Genomic DNA, 19,256 nt, shown 5'->3' on the forward strand with positions numbered 1-19,256 from the left:
GCAGATATACACATACACACGCAATACACATTGACTTTCAAAGGTCCAATTTTCGTGTCACGTCTTTGATGTATTAATTAGAAAATGAGAAAACAAATGAGCTGTGCTGATTCCAATACTGTCAGCCTTTGAAAGCCTTGAGACGATAATGACCGTCATGTATTTGTGTGCGTGGGTGCATGTGTGTGTTCGTGCTTGGCTGCACGCTGAAGTGGTAAATGTATTGTATACATTTGCATACATTCGCTCTACTCGTGCGACCGCTTTGATTTGTCTTCATCCGTTGACCTCGTCCGTCCAGCATCCTCTGAATTCCAGCAAATAGCCTGCGCCGCCATCCCGACAAAGTCAGGTTATTATCTATCATTAAGTTGAACCCAGTGTACTGACAGACTGACTGGCAACACAACACGGAGGCAGAGGTGGCAAGCAATTACAGGAGAGGTCCTGGTGGGTGATTTTGCGACTGTATTGGAGTAGAATTGGGTGGAATTGGTTTTAGTGGGATTTAGATTGTAGTTGGGAAGCTATGTGGCAGAATGGTGATGGATTCGATTCTGAGACTGTGATCTCCAGGCTGATTGTCTACTGGAGGAAAACTGGGGAAACTTTTTAGCAAAAGGGCGACATTGAGTTATTGTATGGTGGCTTTGATTTAGAAAGCATTCAGCATTTCGGCGTCTTTCGTTAAGGGTTCTATAGAAAAACCTGTTTTAGTGAGGTTTATCGTTTTGGTATCAGTATATGAATGCGATAACGAGGCAGATGGATTCGTGAGATCACAAAATCACACGAGAATCCACCTTGCCAGGCTTCAAGCTTCCGATCTAACTGCTAGCATCAGATATATCAGAACTGGAGAGTATACAGCACTGAAGGCTTTTCTCAATGGAGAAGATGGTTTTTCTTTTTTCCCTTCTGGATTGGTTAAAGTTTACTCGTGATAGACGGTGATGGGCAGTATTTTTTGAAAGTTCCAATGACAACTTTGTTGTTCTCTGTACCCCCCTGGAACAGTCAAGTAAAGAAATGTGAGAATCGTATAGGCACTGGTGTTGTTACTTTGATACTCTAGCTATTTGGGTCCGTTAAGGTCCACTACATTTTGGATGAGGTCTGATTATCCTCTGGTCTATTTTGGGCTGGTCCTTCAAACCCTTTAGGATTCTTATTTTTCAAAAATAAATGTTTGGACTCTGGTAGGTTTTCCACAGGTCTGTTTTGGATCATGGCAATCATTTTGGAACTGTTAAAACCTTGAACTCTAATTATTTGATTATTTGAGGGTCATTTGAATCAGAACAATTGCAAGTTTTAGGCTATTTTATTTAGGTATTGTTCTTGTATGGCTACTGTATCCAGGCAGTATTTAATATTTGAGACATTTGGCTTTGTTTGTTACTTTATAAAGTCAAGCCCAAGAGCTTAATAAAACAGTATAGTAGAATATGAAAAGACTCAATCTTCAAATCACCATTTTTCTTGTACACACAAGTCAATTACACAATCTCGTCTAATCCAGATCCACTCAGCCTTTAGACGAATAAAGAAACAATGCGTACTTCCTCTTAAATGAGGTGCAATTTCAATCACATTTACAGATCACACTTCAGTCACAGACATGACCTTCATATGGAAGATTAACAGCAGGTTAATTGGAGGGAGCCTCTAGTAAAAAAAGTGCTACCGAACTCTCCTCACAGCAATTAAAGATAACAAAGTAGGCTTGCTGTCGAAAACATGAAATCATAAGCACTTTCTGTAATTCTTGTCCTGATATGAGCAGTGAAGCCGCTCTCCCCCTCATGGCAACAACATCAAAGTCTGGTGTCAGTTTTGAAGTAGAGACCCGCAGAATAAAGGACACGTAATAATTTGTGGAATATGATCTCTGGTGAGACTTGTTGTAATTAATGAGGGAGACAATTGTTATACACATATGCAGGGAAAAGACACAATAATAGCAACACCTGCAAAATGTAATGCAATATAATTATCTGCGCGGTAAATTGTAAAGCTTTTCATTTTTATAGGGGCTGTCACCTTGATGTTTCAACTCATAGTTCGTTGTCTTGTATTGGATTTTATTACCACAATTATTTGTTATTTAAATCATTTTATATATAATATATAACTCACAAGTGTCACAAACGACTCTACGTGGCAGAGCTTTGACACATCCCCTCACAGTGCTTCCTCAACAGTGCCGCTGTAAAGAAAAATCACTTTCTCTGTCTGGTATTTTCATCAAGAGGTGATGTCCCTCTAATAGTTTTGTGGACCTGTTTGTTGTGACTGTACCACAGAGGATTCACTTTTTCCAGCCCGTGTCAAATAAATCTAACCCTGTATAATTACCTCCCGGCAGTGAGTTCCTCTGTTAACAGAAAGGCATAGTTAACTGAGTTTTATGTTGACTGTTTTGTCTTCCTTTGCTTAAAGGAATAGTTTGACATTTTGCGGAATATTCTTATTGGCTTTCTTACAGAGAGTTAGATGAGAAGATTGATACCGCTGTCCCTACCTACACCTACTATCATTTTTTTATCTTGCATGCAATCAGTATAAAAAAAAAGTTATATGCTGGACTGTTGGCACAGCGCTTATTTAGCACACTGAAACAACAGATCAATCTTCTTATCTAATTCTCTGCAAGGAAAAATCAGATCCTCCCAAAAGCAAAATATTCCTTTAAATGTATAAAGCAATTTTCATCTCTGCGCTAACTGACTGTACAAGGGATGAAGTAGAACTCTCACAATCGGCCCACAAACTATTCCTCCAACAGTCATTTTGAAACTTCCCTTTAATGAACGGTTTTCTGTGATTTTCTGTCTTGTCTTGAATTGTTTACCTGCTCCTGAATTGTGCATTGCTTTGTAAACACACATTACCTTGCTGAGCTTGCAAGCTCATGAGACATTAAGCTGCCTTATTTTCCCTTTACTTTTCCAGACACTCCTTTTCGCGTAGATGCTGGAAAAATGGTGTGTGATGTACTCTTCAACACGCCTGACAGATCAGTCATTCCGCTTTCCTCTCCACCTTTGTGAGAAGTATTTAGCTGTCCATTCTGTGTTGTATGCTCAGCATTCACTGTCGTCTTTCCCTTTTTTCACAGCACTCATTTTATTTTGCAGCAGAAGGGATATCGACTGTACTGAGCAATGGTGACATTGTTATAGCCTCGCTGAGGGCCTAATAATAAGAACATTACTGCACTATCTATTGGAATTTGTTAACAGGCATGAGACATTTCAGGTCAACAAATTAAGCAACAAAATGATCTCACTTACAGATTTGTGGGTCAGATTGAAGTATTTGACAGGCCGGCTCTGGCGCACATCCTGTGGTCCTAGTTACACCATGCTTTCTCTAAATGGTACAGGGCGCAGCGGTCTATGAGAGCAAGAGGTTGCAGGTTTGCAGGCCTGTGCCTATAAACAGTTTCAGAGTCCTGAGGCATGATGCTAAAGGCTTGCAGATTGTGCACGTTGCTGTGGATAGAAATGTCTGCTAAAAGCCCGGTTTGTACCCACTTTAAATAATGTTTAGTCATGGAAAACACTTTTACCATTGATCTGCATCTTTTTGTGCTTATTTGCAATGATACAGAGTCACACAGCCCTGTGGCAACCCAGCCCGCAGTAAACAGGCCGGTCAAAGGTCTGAAACTAGAATTCTTTGTATTACATTGTCCTCCAAAGGTTTTTCAGCGGTGCACATTTAGATGAGAAATACCAAGTGAGAGAGAGTGGGAGAGGAAGGCAAGGTGCAGAGAAAGATGAGGTTTATACCGATGGTCCGCCACTGAACGGCCTCTGTGGTCCCCCTCCTTCTTCCTGCCTCCTGGGATTGAGGGAAAACATTCTCCTGGTGACATGAATCATGGATGAAGCTGTATGTGTGTGAAAGTGCCGCGTGCACGCACAGAGATACAGTATTTCAGGATATCCTGTTCCTTTAAATCTGCGTCTGTAAGTGTGATAGTGTGTGCTACCTGCATTCCAAGTACCACACACACTCCCATGGATATCTCCTATATAGCTCTGTTGCCATGCTCTGCTCTCTTCCCACCAGCCCCCTTCCGTCTCTCCCTCTCTGCTTCATCAATCACTTAAGCTCTCCCACTGCTCACTGCAAAGCTGGACCTATTAGGTTTTCTAATTGAGCCAATTAGCAATTAAACACTCAGATGCACCCCGAAATTCTGGAGGTCCCTTCAGGCACACTGACGCCTGCCAGGGCCTTGGATTTTTACCAGGGATTCTGGCTCGTGTGGGCCTCTGCTGCCCTCTGCGCCTACCTAAACTTGAGGTGCGAGCCCCCCTCCCCTGGCCTTTTGAATGTGGGTCTATCAGATGTCCACTTCTCTGACAGACTCTAGGGTCAGTGAAGCAGCGCCTCTCGTCGTTTTTTGCTCAAGGACTCTGAAGGGTCTCTGCTGACCAGAGAGAAGCTTTTCATTAACACCAGGACCTGTTTCCTCTCCATCTGAATTCTCACTTCTCATCTCTCATTTGTGTCTCGCTATCTCTGCTCCTTTCCCCCCCCACTCTCTCTTCAACTTTGCCTCTTTATCTTCCAGTCTCTTTTATGTGTTTTGGAGGATGAAAGTTGAATGGTAGATGTGTGTGTGTGTGGGTGGAGGGCTCGTCCTTGCATGCAGTGCGAAGCAGGCCAGCCTCCAGACTCTCCATGGTTTAATTAGAGCGCACATCGTGTTGCCCGCTTCACCGTGAGAGGATACGCTCCCAGATGCACACATGGGCGCGTGGGCAGAACAACAGAGTCCACACTGAGAGGAACAAAGGCAGATACCGAATATATTTAGGCTGAACGCATTGTACCAAAAGAAGTCAATGAGCGATTACAGACGCTATGGACTCGCCCGCAATTAGCGCTCTGTGGAAGAACACGAACCTGTTTTAACCACAGTTTTTTCCCCCATAAGCTGGAGTATATGCTCCCCTGAAAGAGCGTGATGTACATAAGGAACTTTATTATTACATGAATGAGCCTCCTTATTTGCATGTCTTACATCAGTGTGAGTGAGACTACTCATCTGCTCATCAGCCTATATACTCTAATTATCGGCAGTCTTGCCTCGGGACACTCAACTCCCATACTTTCAAATTCAAATGGCTTCATTGGCAGTGGGAGAGTGGGAAAAAAAGACAACAAAAACACAGAGGCGCTTCAGTGGGTGCAGGCGATGCAATAATACGGTTAATGATGACTTTAAATGGGACAATTATGGCATGGTAATAAAGCAAGAGAGAGCGTGAAAGAGAGAAGGAGGTAATGGTGAATTTTAAAAATCAGATAAGACCGAAATAAAGTGTGTGTATGTGTGTGTGAACATAAAAGAGATTTCTCAGTTTTTCCTGTACTGTCTTCATTACTGCTATGGATGTGTGTCCCCTACCATTACATAACACCACCCAGCAATGTTATGACTGTATAATCTCCTCCATGCCTCATGCATTTCTGACTGGGTCTGTTACATGAGGATTTGCACATTTGCTCAGTAGATTACATGAATGAGTGTACAGTGTGTGTGCACCCATTCATGTGTGGGTCATTGAAGGCTTACTGCGTGTGCATGTGTGTGCCTTTGTGCTCTGCATGTAGCCCAGAAGTGTCCCGGGCCGTCATAAGCTGCTTACAGGCGCACATTACTGACCTTTGACCTTAGTGGGCAGTGAAAGGCTCACCCTAATCTCTGCCCTCTTGGTCTGCATGTTCTATTGTAGCGTACCCGAACCAGCAGTAAAACCTTAAAGAAATGAATAAGCAGAACTATAGAGGCGTCATGAGGAAGACTTGCCGTAGTGGTGTGACTACATCAGCTGCACTACATTAGCTTGCTGCAGAGATGTAAGCATGCGAGGAGTAAGCTGGCAGGTTAAACACAGTTCACCAGGAGGGATTTGGTGCATACAGGTCAGACCACAGACCAGGACAGCAAACAAGTCCAATTTAGGGTTTTCATCCATTATAGATGAGGAGAGTCATGTAGAAATGTTTGCTCAACATGGAGTGCACATGAGAGTTCTGCAGATTAAGTTGCAAAAAACAGAGCAAGGAAAATGTGATCACATGGACTGCATTATTTTTTTCAGTTCTTCTAAACGCTGGAGAACTGCATGTTGTGATGTAATCAAGTGGAGCGAAACACGTTGATCACTGACTTGACTTGATCTCGCCAGTACTGTCTGTTGAGTCTCGTTTTGTTTCCACTGCTTTCATTACAGGAAATATTTTTCACTTGGCAACAGTTGAAGGGAAAAAGTGTTGCACCGACAACATTTAATGGAATATATTTCTGTTTCAGATAAGCTATAATCTCTCTTATCTTTCTCTCTCCCTCACCCCCCTTTGCCTCCTCCTCTCTCGTTCTGCTTTTCTCTCCACTTTAAATCTCTTCCTTCCTCCTCTGTCTCATTCTGCAGAACTCGGCGGCTGTTCAAATCAAATGATCTGGATTATAGAAGACCAGTAGGGATGGAACGGAACAGAACCATGGCTGGGGAAGTGTTTCGAATCACCGTTGCTCAGAATCAACACTGACCTGGCAGCCACACCGAGGTCCGACCTCCTTCTCCGGCACCCCAAGGACCCTTCTTTACCCCAACAACTGCTTTGCCCTCCATCTCACCTTCACTCAGCGCTCCTGGTGTGGATCAAACCTCCAAAAAAAGCTACTCTTAGTCTTTCAGGGTCTGCCTGCTTTTGTTGTTTTAATCCCCCTCTTATGCTTTACCTTCCAGACTGTTGGTTATGATCTACATTCTCTCATAAAAAGACAGAAGTATTCCAGAACAGACTAGAAGCAGGTGGCTGAACAGTATGAATCCAGTCATGTACCCCCTTCCACTTGCTCTAAGCAAACAGAGTCGGCGGGGTTTGTTGTCCAAGACACGCCCCCTTAGTCTCATGACAGACTGGTGCCTAATGGGTGTGCTAGGCCTTATCCTGCTCCTCAGCCTGGCCTCGAGCCAGAAGATAGACCCTTCCAAACACCCCATAGTCACCACCAACTATGGTAAGCTCAGAGGCATCAAGAAGGACTTGAACAATGAAATCCTGGGCCCTGTAGAGCAGTACCTGGGCGTCCCCTACGCCACTGCACCCATCGGCGACCGGAGGTTTCAGCCGCCTGAAGCCCCGGGATCCTGGCAGGAGATCCGCAACGCCACCCAGTTTGCCCCTGTGTGCCCTCAGAACGTCCACGGCGTGCTCCCGGAGATTATGCTGCCCGTGTGGTTCACAGACAACCTGGACGTGGCGGCGGGTTACATCCAGAACCAGAGCGAGGACTGCCTCTACCTCAATATCTACGTGCCCACGGAGGATGGTGAGTGGACGGTATTATATGAAGGGTTGGTGGAGGCTGCGAAATTAGGGATTTAGTGGGTAACAGTGAGAATAGTGAATAGATAATTGACTGTTCGCTAAGCCTTGTCCCCTTAGTTACTGTTGCTATGCCTGTCAAGCTTTCTGTACTCGCACAGTACATGTGTAGTTTATAAAGATACCAGAGATAGAAATAGCAGACTTCTCATTTCTAGCCAGCGACCGTCGATTTTGTTGGCTGAAATGACAACTGGCAGATTTTCCATTACCTTAATGAGTTGGTTGGAAATGACTGACTGACCTTAATGTTTCCAGCTGACTTATTCCAACATATCCCAGGCACCAACTCAGCATCCTCACCAGTTGATGATAGTGTTTTAAGTATAGGTTACAATGTAAGATCAGACTTACAGTATATCATTCTCACAAGGTTATATTTATTCTTTATCTTTCCCATTTTCAAATAGTATGTTTCACTTTAAAAGTTCACAAAGGAAAGGCTTTGATAATGAGGACTAACAAATGTGTTTAGTGAATGTAGCGCTATCTCAGATCCAGGTTCGGTTTGGCTAGAGCTGCTGTAGTGTAATCCAATAGAGAGCAGGACAGAGCCGCTAACATTACGCCACACACAGGTATAATAGCATCCATGCTTTATTCACAAACAGGTCTTTTTTTTAATGTAACCTGTAACCTCACAAACTAATGAGTATGAAATGCTGCTGGCTGCTGACGCTATCATCAATACAACCTCGTGTGCGCCGTCTCCACATAGGGAAAACATGCAAAGCTCGAAAGGCCCGCCATGCTTCGTTACGGTTCATAAGCTATGACTGGACAATCGCTTTTCAGGGGAGGGGTTTAGCGAACGGTCAATCAGAACCACTCATAAGGGAGAGGAGCCTAGGGAAGTTCAATTAATGTGGAAAAATGTCTGAAAAACTGTGAATGTTTTCATTCTTTTCTAGGTTCATGCACGACTTTAAACACCATAAATATTTCATGTTCTTCTTGTAGATAGTGAATCTAACTTTTAGGATGGACTGTGTGTGTGAGGGGACTTATATAAAAAAAAGAAACAATATGCAAGATATTCAATGGAGGGTCAAAGAATTTTTCAATTACCCTTCCCTGGTTTTACAGTACATCCCATTCAAGGTGTTATAAAGCCAGAGCACAAAGGCCAGGACTGGAGCAGTTTCCAGGTGCTTTATAAGAAAAGGATTAGTTGACATTTGACTTTCGTTTTTTACCGTCAAGAACCCTCTTCTCTCATCTCAGATCATACTGCAGACGTTTTTGTCTGCCAGGGCACTATTAGGTGTGTTAGCAATAAAAGAGAAATATTTCCATTTTGTCTGCATGTGTGATATGAAGAGTAGAGACTTCCATCACCCCTCTCTCTCTCCTTGCTCAGGGTATATTGTAAGACGTCTTTCACATGTGTCTTTTCATTTTTATATCTCTAATATAAGCTGCACAAAGCCCGCACTGAAAAAGAATGAATCACGTTGGCGGGTTTTACACAAATGTTTTTGAACACGCACTTGGTTTGACCTCAAACAACTGGAGGTCTTCAGAAAGCAACTTTTAAGAGGACTCTACCTAACACAATCTGTGTATTGCAGATACAACTTTTGTCCTATAAAAAAAATATAGGCACACACGCAAATGCAAGTTTAAACAGAGATTCAACGACAAAAGAACACCCCGTCATGTTTTTTGATATCAATATCAGTGTGTGTGCCTTTATGTTTGTATTCATGTCTGTCTCACTGTCTATTTGTGCACATTGACGTGTGTCAGTATAGTGATGAGGCACTGATTTCTACTCTGAACTTTTTCTTCACTCTAAACATTTCGGTCTCCCTTTCAGCACTTGACTGGAGTTTTTTTTTTTTTTAGCCCTTCACAGCTCAACACCCTTCCTTCCGCCTCTCCACTCCAACACTCCAACACTGCAGCCTCAGCCCCTCAACAGCCTGTCATTGCCACTTATAGCTCCTCGGGCACATATAGAACACTATACATCAGGTCTTGAGTCATTTCACACTGTCACATGGCTTGTTTTATTTTTTTCCCTGTTTTCTGAGATGTACGACTTGGTGGAAATGCAAGTGCCATGATACAGAGAGATATACACACACTCCCCGCCCACTCGCTTACACACTGTTCCATTGGTGTAAGGTGCACTTCTTCTGTAAATGTACACAGGTGTAAAACATCTTCCAATAATGACCTTCATTCCTCAACATGAAAAATCAGCATTACAGCCAACATCGTCGGCATTATACTTTACTGCATCAGTCAGGGTGTGAGCAGATGTTTGTTGACCAACAGTGCACATACTGTATAATTGGGATAAATGAGTAATATTCATTTATTGTTAAAAAAAAATCTTTATTGGCAAAATATGAACATAATCATTATATAGTATATTTATGGTGATCAAGTCAGGCATGACATTGCTAGCCTCAGCACTTCTCCAACAGCCCCAGGGTTGTCTTTCTCTTTGCTCCTGCTTTCCTCTGCTTCTCCTCCTGCATTGATTTTAAGTCACTTTTTACATGTGCTGCTGGGGAGGGAGGGGATGAGAAGAGACGAGAGGAAGCAAGAAAAGCAGACGGTAGAAGGCAAGAAAAGGAAGGAAGAGGAGAAGGCTTTTGGGCAAGTAGATCAAAAATCTGCCCCAACTCGCTGTCCGTGGGGACTGTCAGCTCAACTCATTGTCACAAAACACAGCGCAAGTTGAATACGCTCACATGGTAACACGCGCACACGCTCATCCTCTCCCATCTTCTCTTGCCTTGTCTTTGATTCTACTTCTATTCTTCTAACATGAACGACACATCTCCCGGAGTCTCCCGAGGCCTCTTACTTGTATGCTTTTTTTAGGGCACCCTTAAGACAGAATCCTTAAAAACCTCCTCTAATTTTAAGTGGATTAAGCCTCCAGAATTACTTCTTAATGCTGCCATCAGTAAAAATGGAGGAAAGTGGGACACTGACATGGATGTGTGTGTTTGTTCATAGATAAACAAATACGCGACAGTTGGTGGTTACTCATGACTTCTTAATTAATACTTAAGTACTTAGTAAATTGCAAAGCTAGCCATGTGTTGTCTTTTTTCCCATTAGTTCCTTGGCACTCAAGAATAAATATGTTTCTGAATTTGTAATACTGTACGAACAAACCACAAAAGGGGACCAAACTAATCACCTTACAGTAATGATACAAAATGACATTTGTTACTAAGCGATTAACAGAAGCTTAATCTAATATGCAAATGAGGATTTTAGTGCTTTTAGATTTTATTACTTTCAGTATATGAATATTTTAGAGCCTGGAATATTTCTTGATTCTTTCTTCATCAATCTTAAGTTTAACATTGTTCTCAACACACTTACTGAATCAATATTTATACATTGTAAATATAAATACAAATACATAATAAACATTACTCTTTCACCTAACAAGTTATCCAAATATTAAGTAGTTCTGTTATGTTACTACGTAAATTCAAAGAAGGATAATCCTGGTTTTTATTAGTAACTCTATAAGAATGAATTGATGATCATTGGAATAGCACTAATGTAAAGTGTGTGCTATAAACCCAGCTTGTTTCCTTGTTCCTTTGGTAGTGTAAGAATATCAGGCCTTAGGACCCAGGGGAACTGGCTTTGCCCTCCGGCAGGTTGCTCCATCACCAAATTCAGGGAGGGAGGGGCTCCATCGGTTCCCCTGGCGATGACATCCCATAAATCATAGCGAGAGGTTTTCATCTGGCTCCTGCAGAGTCACGGTGGATCGATGGACGAGGGGAAGGGAGGGAAGGACCGGCTGCTGCTGCTGCTGCTGCTGCCTCAGGCCCGCAGACAAACCGCATGCTTCTCTCAGCAGTCAGCAGCCGTTAACACAGAGCAGGACTTCATGGTTAATAAGTCGGAGTAGATGGATTCAGCAGCCCCAGAATGGAAACTCACTGTGAATGTTTGCCAACATATAGGATCCCATATAGCTGTGCTTTGTGCAGTTAGTCAGAGGGAATAGAAGTGATGGAGAAACTATTGCTTTGATGTTAGCAGATGTTTTCTACACCGGCTGCATAGTAACTACACCAGCCATTCAGCGTGTTCACCGGCCATGTAGCATCTTCACCGGCAGTTTAGTGTCTTTACTGGCTGTGTAGCATCTACACCAGCCATGTAGTGTCTTCACCAGCTGTCTAGCATTTACACCAGCCGCATAGCGTCTTAACCGGCTGTGTAGCGTCTTTACCAATTATGTGGAGCCGTTACTGGGTGTGTTGTATCTTATGTAACCAGTCATGCTTTCCCTAGAACTTCAGCTCTTTACGTTTCAAATCTTTTCATTGATTTTCCACCAGTATTGTGGACAGTAGATGACAGTGACATTATTAAGAATGTCTGGATGGACTGGTCTCTGATTCTTCTGCTTCTATCAACTCCTACCCTATCGCACATCCATTCGCCCCCCCACACACACATTCCCACATTACTTGTGCTTCCGCTCTTTACACTCACAGCTGTGACCTTTCCCCACTTGTGCGTGTAAATACGTTGTTTTAACACCCCCTCGGCCAGTGATTTTACTTCTTTATCAGGTCAGTAGACTGATATCATTAATCAGGGTGTTTGTGCCTTTATGTGTATATTCATATATGTCTCTCTTACATGATGATGCACTGATTTCCAGCCTTTTTCCTCTGACACATTTTGGTCTGCATTTCAGCACTTCCATCACTTGACTGGACTTTTTTTCCTCCTCACAGCTCAACACACTTCCTTCTGCCTCTCCACTCCAACACTGCAGTTTCAGCCCTCAATAGCCTGTCATTGCCACAGGCACTTTACTACTTTATCAGTTCACCCCATTTTTCCATTGTTGAAAGTATTATCTTTTCCATATTTTGTAATGGTTATTTTCCAACATAGGGAAGCAAACTTGAAATGCAGCATTTTCTGAAAGGAATTACAGTTTTTGTTTTTGGCTGTAAATAGTTTTTCTTCCTTCAAACCACTTCACCCCATGTGTGTCATACTTTCTGATTTGCTTAGGGCTGTTGCCCTTCAGTTGCCCTTTAACCAACCAATATACAGTATAAATTTGCATGTCCCACAACCCAAGACAAGCTTTTGATGACATTTTTCTGTAGGTCAACCTCACAAGAAACAGCCATTACAAACAATTAGGCTTCTGTGTGGCAGCTGAATGTGAGACCAAAATGCAGCCAATGTGGACACAGACAGGAGACTGACATGAGTTTCATGCCGACATCCTGCTTGTGACTGGTGTAAACCGCAAATATGATCAATAATTCCTAAATTAAGGATGAATTCTACAAAACAAACAGACAAGCATGGATCTTGCACAAACTGAGACAGAACTTTATTGGCGGTAGGCTGGGGTTTAACCCTGATGAGCTATTACAAAGTGCCTTTTAAGCTGCTAGTTCTGTTCAATTAGTTGTGTTGGAGGAGGGTATACATTGGGTTTGCCAGATATTCCTCCGGGATTTGAACCGCTAACCTCAGCGTTGTCAGCACCGTGCTTCTTGGGATGAGCTGCAGGGTGCGAGCTGGGGCCTTATAAATTATTCCATCCGATACTTCATCTATCTCTATGCATCAAACTCAAACTCCCACATCTCCCCATTCTGCAATATTTCAATTTTCTGAGGAGATTCATCAAGAAAAGTTCAATACTAACACAATAATGCACACGATGGCCGAAGGCTGTGGTGCGACATCGGCATAGCCAAAGGGCTAGAGAAGAATAAATAAATAAAAGAGATAAAAACAAACTAAATGAATAATGGACGGAGACAGAGGTGCCAGCACATAGCAGTGGAAATATGATATATATTCCTTCTGATGCCAGAAAAAAACCTTGATTATTTTGCTCTAACTCTTTCTTTATGTTGCCGCCTTCTCCTGCCAACCCGAGCTGATACCTTAAAGAACGCAAATATGGGGAAAATAGGTCACCATTTTTCACCATCAGGCAGAATACACTTCATCCTTCCCAAGGGACTCATGAAACCCTTTATCACGTACCCAAAAGTTTTCTTTGATGTGAGCATGCTCGCCAGGACTGAAGGAGACAAAACAGAGCCCCTTATAAAAAGACAAGGACAGAGTAAGACGTATAGTCAGATGTGAAGTCAGGCATCTCTAGGTACTTGTAATTTTATCAACGATGGAGGTCAGAACAGAGGGCTTCATCCAGCCTGTGGTACGACCCCTCAGAAACCAAACCTGACCTAAGTCCATCTTTGCTTTTGCACCGCCTCTCATGTTTCACCTTCTCCCTTTCTCTTCTGTTCACTCTGCCCCTCTCTCTCTGTCCTGAGGCACTGTGGAGCAGACTGCAACTGGCCTGCTCGGGCTAAGGCTTTGTCTTTCTTCGGGAGGTGGTGAGGTTAAAGAGAGAATCAAATCAACCAGGGCTGGTCACTCGCTTTGAACTTTTCCATTCATCTAGGATAGTCCAACACATACCCTGAGAAGACCACCGACAGCCACAGTACACAGGGCGTCTGTTAGTTATTGAAAGCTCTGACAAGAAATAAAATAAAGGCAAGTTTCGGGAGTGGGAATTTGATCCTGATTCCTTTAGGTATAGAACTGGATTCTCAATCACAGTACAAATTACTTTAATTACTTTACTTGAATTACATGTAACAAGAGAATGGAACTAAATGTAGTGTTGTGTTTTTAACACTAATTCTTACCTCAGAATTGCCTACATCTCAGATTGATGAAATATAGAGACCGACAAAAGCCCATATAGAAATATTCCACCTCTCAAAGGTTCAGTGTGTAGGATTTAGTGGCATCTAGTGGTGTAGCTACAGATTGCAATTCACTCGCTTCATCCTCCCTTTCCAACCACGAGGGAGAAACTATGGTGGCCCCAAACGCGTGAAAAATGTGAACAACCCTATCTAGAGCCAGGTTTTGTTTTTTCTGTTCTGGACTACTACTAGAAACACACTGGTTCAACATGATGACCTCCACAGAAGGCAACCCAAGGCGTCTGTAGATGAAAATGGCTCATTCTAAGGTAACAAAAACACATTGATTCTTATTTTCAGGTGACTATAAACTAATGAAAGCATACCTATGACTATTTCTGTATATTGCATTTCTACCAATAGATCCTTCTAAATGTTACACACTGAACCTGTGAATTAACATATTTGTTTGGAGTAATTGAAAAAATGTTAACTACCTAGCAACCACTACTGCAGCTTTTATGCTGACTGAAATGTCATGATATTGAATTTGAATTGGATACATCACTCACTACTAATTGGTTAGGACAAAACAAAGTAAACCACTCTCCCAATGAAAATGGGCCAACATGAACATGATATGAGACTTAAAGAATGAAGTGAAACAAATTCAGTCTGATTATTGGGCTACCTTAGGATATGCTTTGTGATAAGCCAGTTGTTATCACACAGGATGTGTAAATATGAGTTTAAGGTAGTAGTGCTGTTAACAGTCTATTTAGAGCATTTAATGTTTGCCGAAGATCTAAAAAATAATCAAACAAAATAGATATATTAATCTATATTTAATAAAAAAAATTAAAAAAAAGTTAGATTGGAGAAGGTTCTGTTGAACAGTAATGTATGACATGTGACTGACTTGATGTTAAACCAGGCTAATCAGATTACATACACCCCTAGGAACTGATGGAGCATACCAGATGAGTGGCAAAAACATCTTCAAGCCTAAAGACATTTGCCTTTGTTGTAGTACCTCTAAATATACTCTTAGGTAATCATTTTTTTATATACACAAAGATAAAAAGATTGTGGAGTTTTACTTATAGACAGAAAGCATTGAACATGTCAGGTGCCAATACGTTTCCCTGGGGAAGACAAAACCCTATCTCTGTTAAACATTCGCATAAAGCTGGTCAGTTACATCAGTCCTTTCAATACAGACCTACAATATCCAATATGAGACATGAGCTGAGAGGAGGAGAGGAGCAGCTTTTTAAATTGCTGACTGCTAAGCTTGTGTAGCCTGTGGGTTTGATGGACTGTTGAAATGTAAGAAAGGTTATTAGAAATGTGTCCAGAACTACTGAGGCTGACGTGTCTTACAAGACAAATCATAACTGTGCAGACAAAGAGAGGAGTTGAGGAGAAACTATATCTGGCGTGAGAACGGGAGCGAGTGTGTGTGAAAGAGTCTGTCAAGCATAGATCATCTTAATATGATAATATTATTTTAAAATCTTGCAGGGTGTTTGGACAGATTATCTGTGAATTTCTTTCTTGTGGGATGCAGTCCAGCTTATTAGTTATAGTTTTGATAAAGTATTGAAATGTAAAGACTGTACAGAGATTTGACTTCATTAAAGTCATTTAAGGTGGTCTGAAATTCAGCAGAGATGAATTTGTTTGGCAGTACCGTATTTCCACATTAATGTGAAGTGTAACTGTTAAAATAATCCCAGCAGATTAGAGAAATTGGATAGATTATTTGCATATTTCTCTGTATTTATTGTGGATGCCAGTGAATGCAGCGGTTTCATAATGCAATCACATGACAGAGTACAGAGTACACTGCCAGATTATGATATCAATCACATTTTGAAGCTTTTAGTTAGCCTCTAAAGGAGGCTGAGAAGCAATAGTATAGTTAGTGAGAGGATGAGAACCAGGGTGGGAGGGAGGGAGGGGGGTTTGGGGAGTGCAGAATTTAGATCGAAGACACAAGAAAGGGGGGAAGTGGGGCGGAGGGGTTGTCTTGGCAACCAGCCACCACTTCCTGTATCTTCCTGTCAGGGCGCGCATCAAAGGCCGCGTGCATTTTGCCTTTCCACTAGACTCTGAATGAAGGAATTAGCAAGGGCTCAGTTCCAGCTATTTATAGCCTGTAAGCCAGAGAGATGGAGAGAAAGAGAGGGAATGAGGGGAGTGTGTGTGTGTGTGTGTGTGTGTGTGTGTGTGTGTGTGTGGATGCATGCTTGGGTTGGTTTTAGTATTCAGTGGGTGTGTGTACATATATGCGTACATATATGCATATACGTAGCATGATCGTAATAATCTCTGCGGTGTGTTTTTACACGTTTTGTCGCATTCATGTGGGTCATCAGTTTGATCGACTCTCCTGTCCTCCCCCTATCTTTCTCTCTGTTGCTCTCTCAGCTCACATTATCTCTCCTCTTTGTACATTGCCACCCTTTTCATCCAACCTCTCTTCCCTTTACAGTCCCACCATTTTGCCTCTCTGCCCTTCTCCCTCGCCTCTTCCTTCTCACTTGAGCGTACCCTCCACCACAGCTTCCCAGTCATCACCATGTGTTTTGGATGAGCAATGGAGGCAGAAATAGGATTTAGCTGTAGACAGTCCATTTAAATGATCGTTTTAGCCTCCGGAGAGTGAATTGACTTTACAACAGTACTTAAATAATAAGCTTTCAGGCTTTGACTATCCATGTTCTTTTGGCTTGATTTCTGTAGCAGCGCTCCAGCACAATCTGGGATATCATCTGATTTAACTCGGGATTGATGAAGTACATTTAATGGGATTTGATGAAGTCTTATGTCCCCTGTCCTATCAATTAAACATTCCATTATAAATAAGCTCAGTTCAGAGTCATGTTAAGAGACATGGGCGTCTTCTGGCCTAGGTTTCTGAAACAAAATGCTTCTTGAGCTGAATCCTTCAGTTTCTTTCAGTTTCTCTTTAAGTGTGTCAAGATCCTGCATTGCCAAAAGGCATTGACTCAAACTTTTATAGTTGAAATCTGCAGTGTTTTATTTTAAAGCTGCTCTAATCTATATTTTTATATTAATAAATATAGGAGAAAAAATGAATAAAAAACCTACATGCATAGTTAGCTGCCAGCTGGTGAACATACTTGTACTATTATCGAAATCACAATATGGCCAAGTGCAATATGCAAATCACAGAAGCTTTAATTTGTTTGATAAAGATAAAATGTGTAACAAAACAGCATTACAATGAAGTACTTTAGTTCTGAAAAGGCCTACACATCTACAGACCCCAAACATTTTTATTTCATGATTATGATGATATTTAACTTTTTTTTTTGTGAAAAAGAAATTTGTGATGCAAACATGATCATTCCCAGAGTAATATCATATCGCGATTGCAATATCTGTCAAAATGATTGCAATATGATGTTTTTACCATATCATGCAGCCCTACTAAAGAGACAAATATTTACCACAGTTGGAGGAAACTACACAAAAAACTAAAACTAAGGTGGCCAGAAACATGACCCCAAATATATATATGCTAATGTTGCTCAGAATCTTCAGGATTTGTAAATGAGCAACTGTTTGCTAACAAAGTGATAATATGTCACTATTTCTGCTGACCCCAAGTGGCCCAAAAAATAAATAAATGCAGGTTTCAATAATAAAATAATGATTGTTGTGTATACGTGTATGTAATGTGGTAAGATTCCATTGTCCAATTCCAATTCCATTGTTTAGGAAATAACCATTCCTGCATTTACATTACCTCATTTGTTGGCAAATTTTCACTTCATACCAACAATAAGCTGAAAAATACTTGTGGCACAATTGCGACAACGTTAACAGGATTTACAGTGCATCATAAAATACTAAGTACGGAAGACAGTTTTCCTTCTATAAGAAGGAAAGAAAGTTGGACAAAAGTGTAGCCATTTATAAGATCTGTCATACAGCAACTGAGTTCAGCAGTAGCACGACAAATCTTAACACTGACCTGCTCAGATCAGGTCAGATTGCATCATATCGAATCAAATCGAATTGCACCAAATTGTTCCATATTAAAATGCATTACCCCTGAATTGTATCTATGTATGTACATATGTATCGGATTGTCTTTGATGGGAAAGAAGCACACCCCTAAGAGCTATTAAATTTGTATTTGCCTCATAAAATATCTCGTCATAACTGTGTTCTCCTGATAGCTGGATCTTTACTTGCATGATGGAGGTTTCAGTGTGATGTTTATTGTGAAAATGTTATTCCTAATTCTCCCTTGTTGCTAAGAAGTATTTCCCCTGGATGTATTGGCTTTGTTAGTGTATTTGTGTGCTGTAGTGGTGCTTTTTTTAGCACAGCCTCAGCTAGCTTTAGCACTGTACTTCAACAATCAGGATAAACGGGATTCATGTAATGTATAGGAGCAATGGACAGTCATAAATTGTCCTCAGCTCTCAGTATATTTGCGTTTTATAATTAATCCTCCAGTTTATTGATACAGTTCACATTCTGAACTGCTGAGTTGGCCATTTCAGGCCAGCATGCTCAGCTATCCTGTTTCCATGTTGTTGTGCTGTGAAGAAGAGATAAGCTTGTGTATATAGAAACAGGGTAAGTGCAGTGTTGCAAGAATGTATTGAATTATGGTATTGAACTGAGTCCAATTGATATTAGACATTCTTATTGTATTCTTAAGTAGGAAAAAAAGTCTCCTTTATGCTGAATATAAACAGTTTTCACTTTAAAAGAAGAACCACTTGGATGAAGAAGAGAATCAAGTAATACTCTGAGTTTATAAGGGATTACAGCACAGACTGGACCTTTTTAACAGGATCATATCTACCTCCGTTCCCTCTGTCCATGGAAATTAGGAACAGATCGGGTTCTCAGACTGGAAGTGTGCTTGTTATTAAAATAACCTTGAGAAAGAAAGATATAGGAAGATCAAAGAGCCCAGCGACCTGTGGGGCGCACAGCAGAAAGAAGAATTCAGCTGTCTGGGCATTAATAATGGCTCTGGTTTGCCCCAAGGCTACGTTACTGAGGATGCACATGTATGCTAACACACACACACACACACACGCACACACACACACACACACACACAGGCAGCACTCAACATGAATACAT

At 41.5% G+C, this 19,256-nt stretch overlaps 1 protein-coding gene across 1 annotated transcript in view; it reads left to right on the forward strand.

The window, feature by feature from the left end:
• Nucleotides 1–19,256, forward strand: part of nlgn2a (neuroligin 2a) — a gene marked incomplete at its 3' end in the record, with an annotated part of 169,736 nt that overhangs the window by 54,959 nt on the left and 95,521 nt on the right. Inside the window, 1 exon segment of the mRNA XM_035675673.1 lies at nt 6,456–7,360. Coding sequence (XP_035531566.1) covers nt 6,853–7,360 — 508 coding nt within the window.

Source organism: Morone saxatilis, unplaced genomic scaffold (genome assembly GCF_004916995.1).
Source record: "Morone saxatilis isolate NCDOM2014 unplaced genomic scaffold, NCSU_SB_2.0 Contig4, whole genome shotgun sequence".
Taxonomy (NCBI): domain Eukaryota; kingdom Metazoa; phylum Chordata; class Actinopteri; family Moronidae; genus Morone; species Morone saxatilis.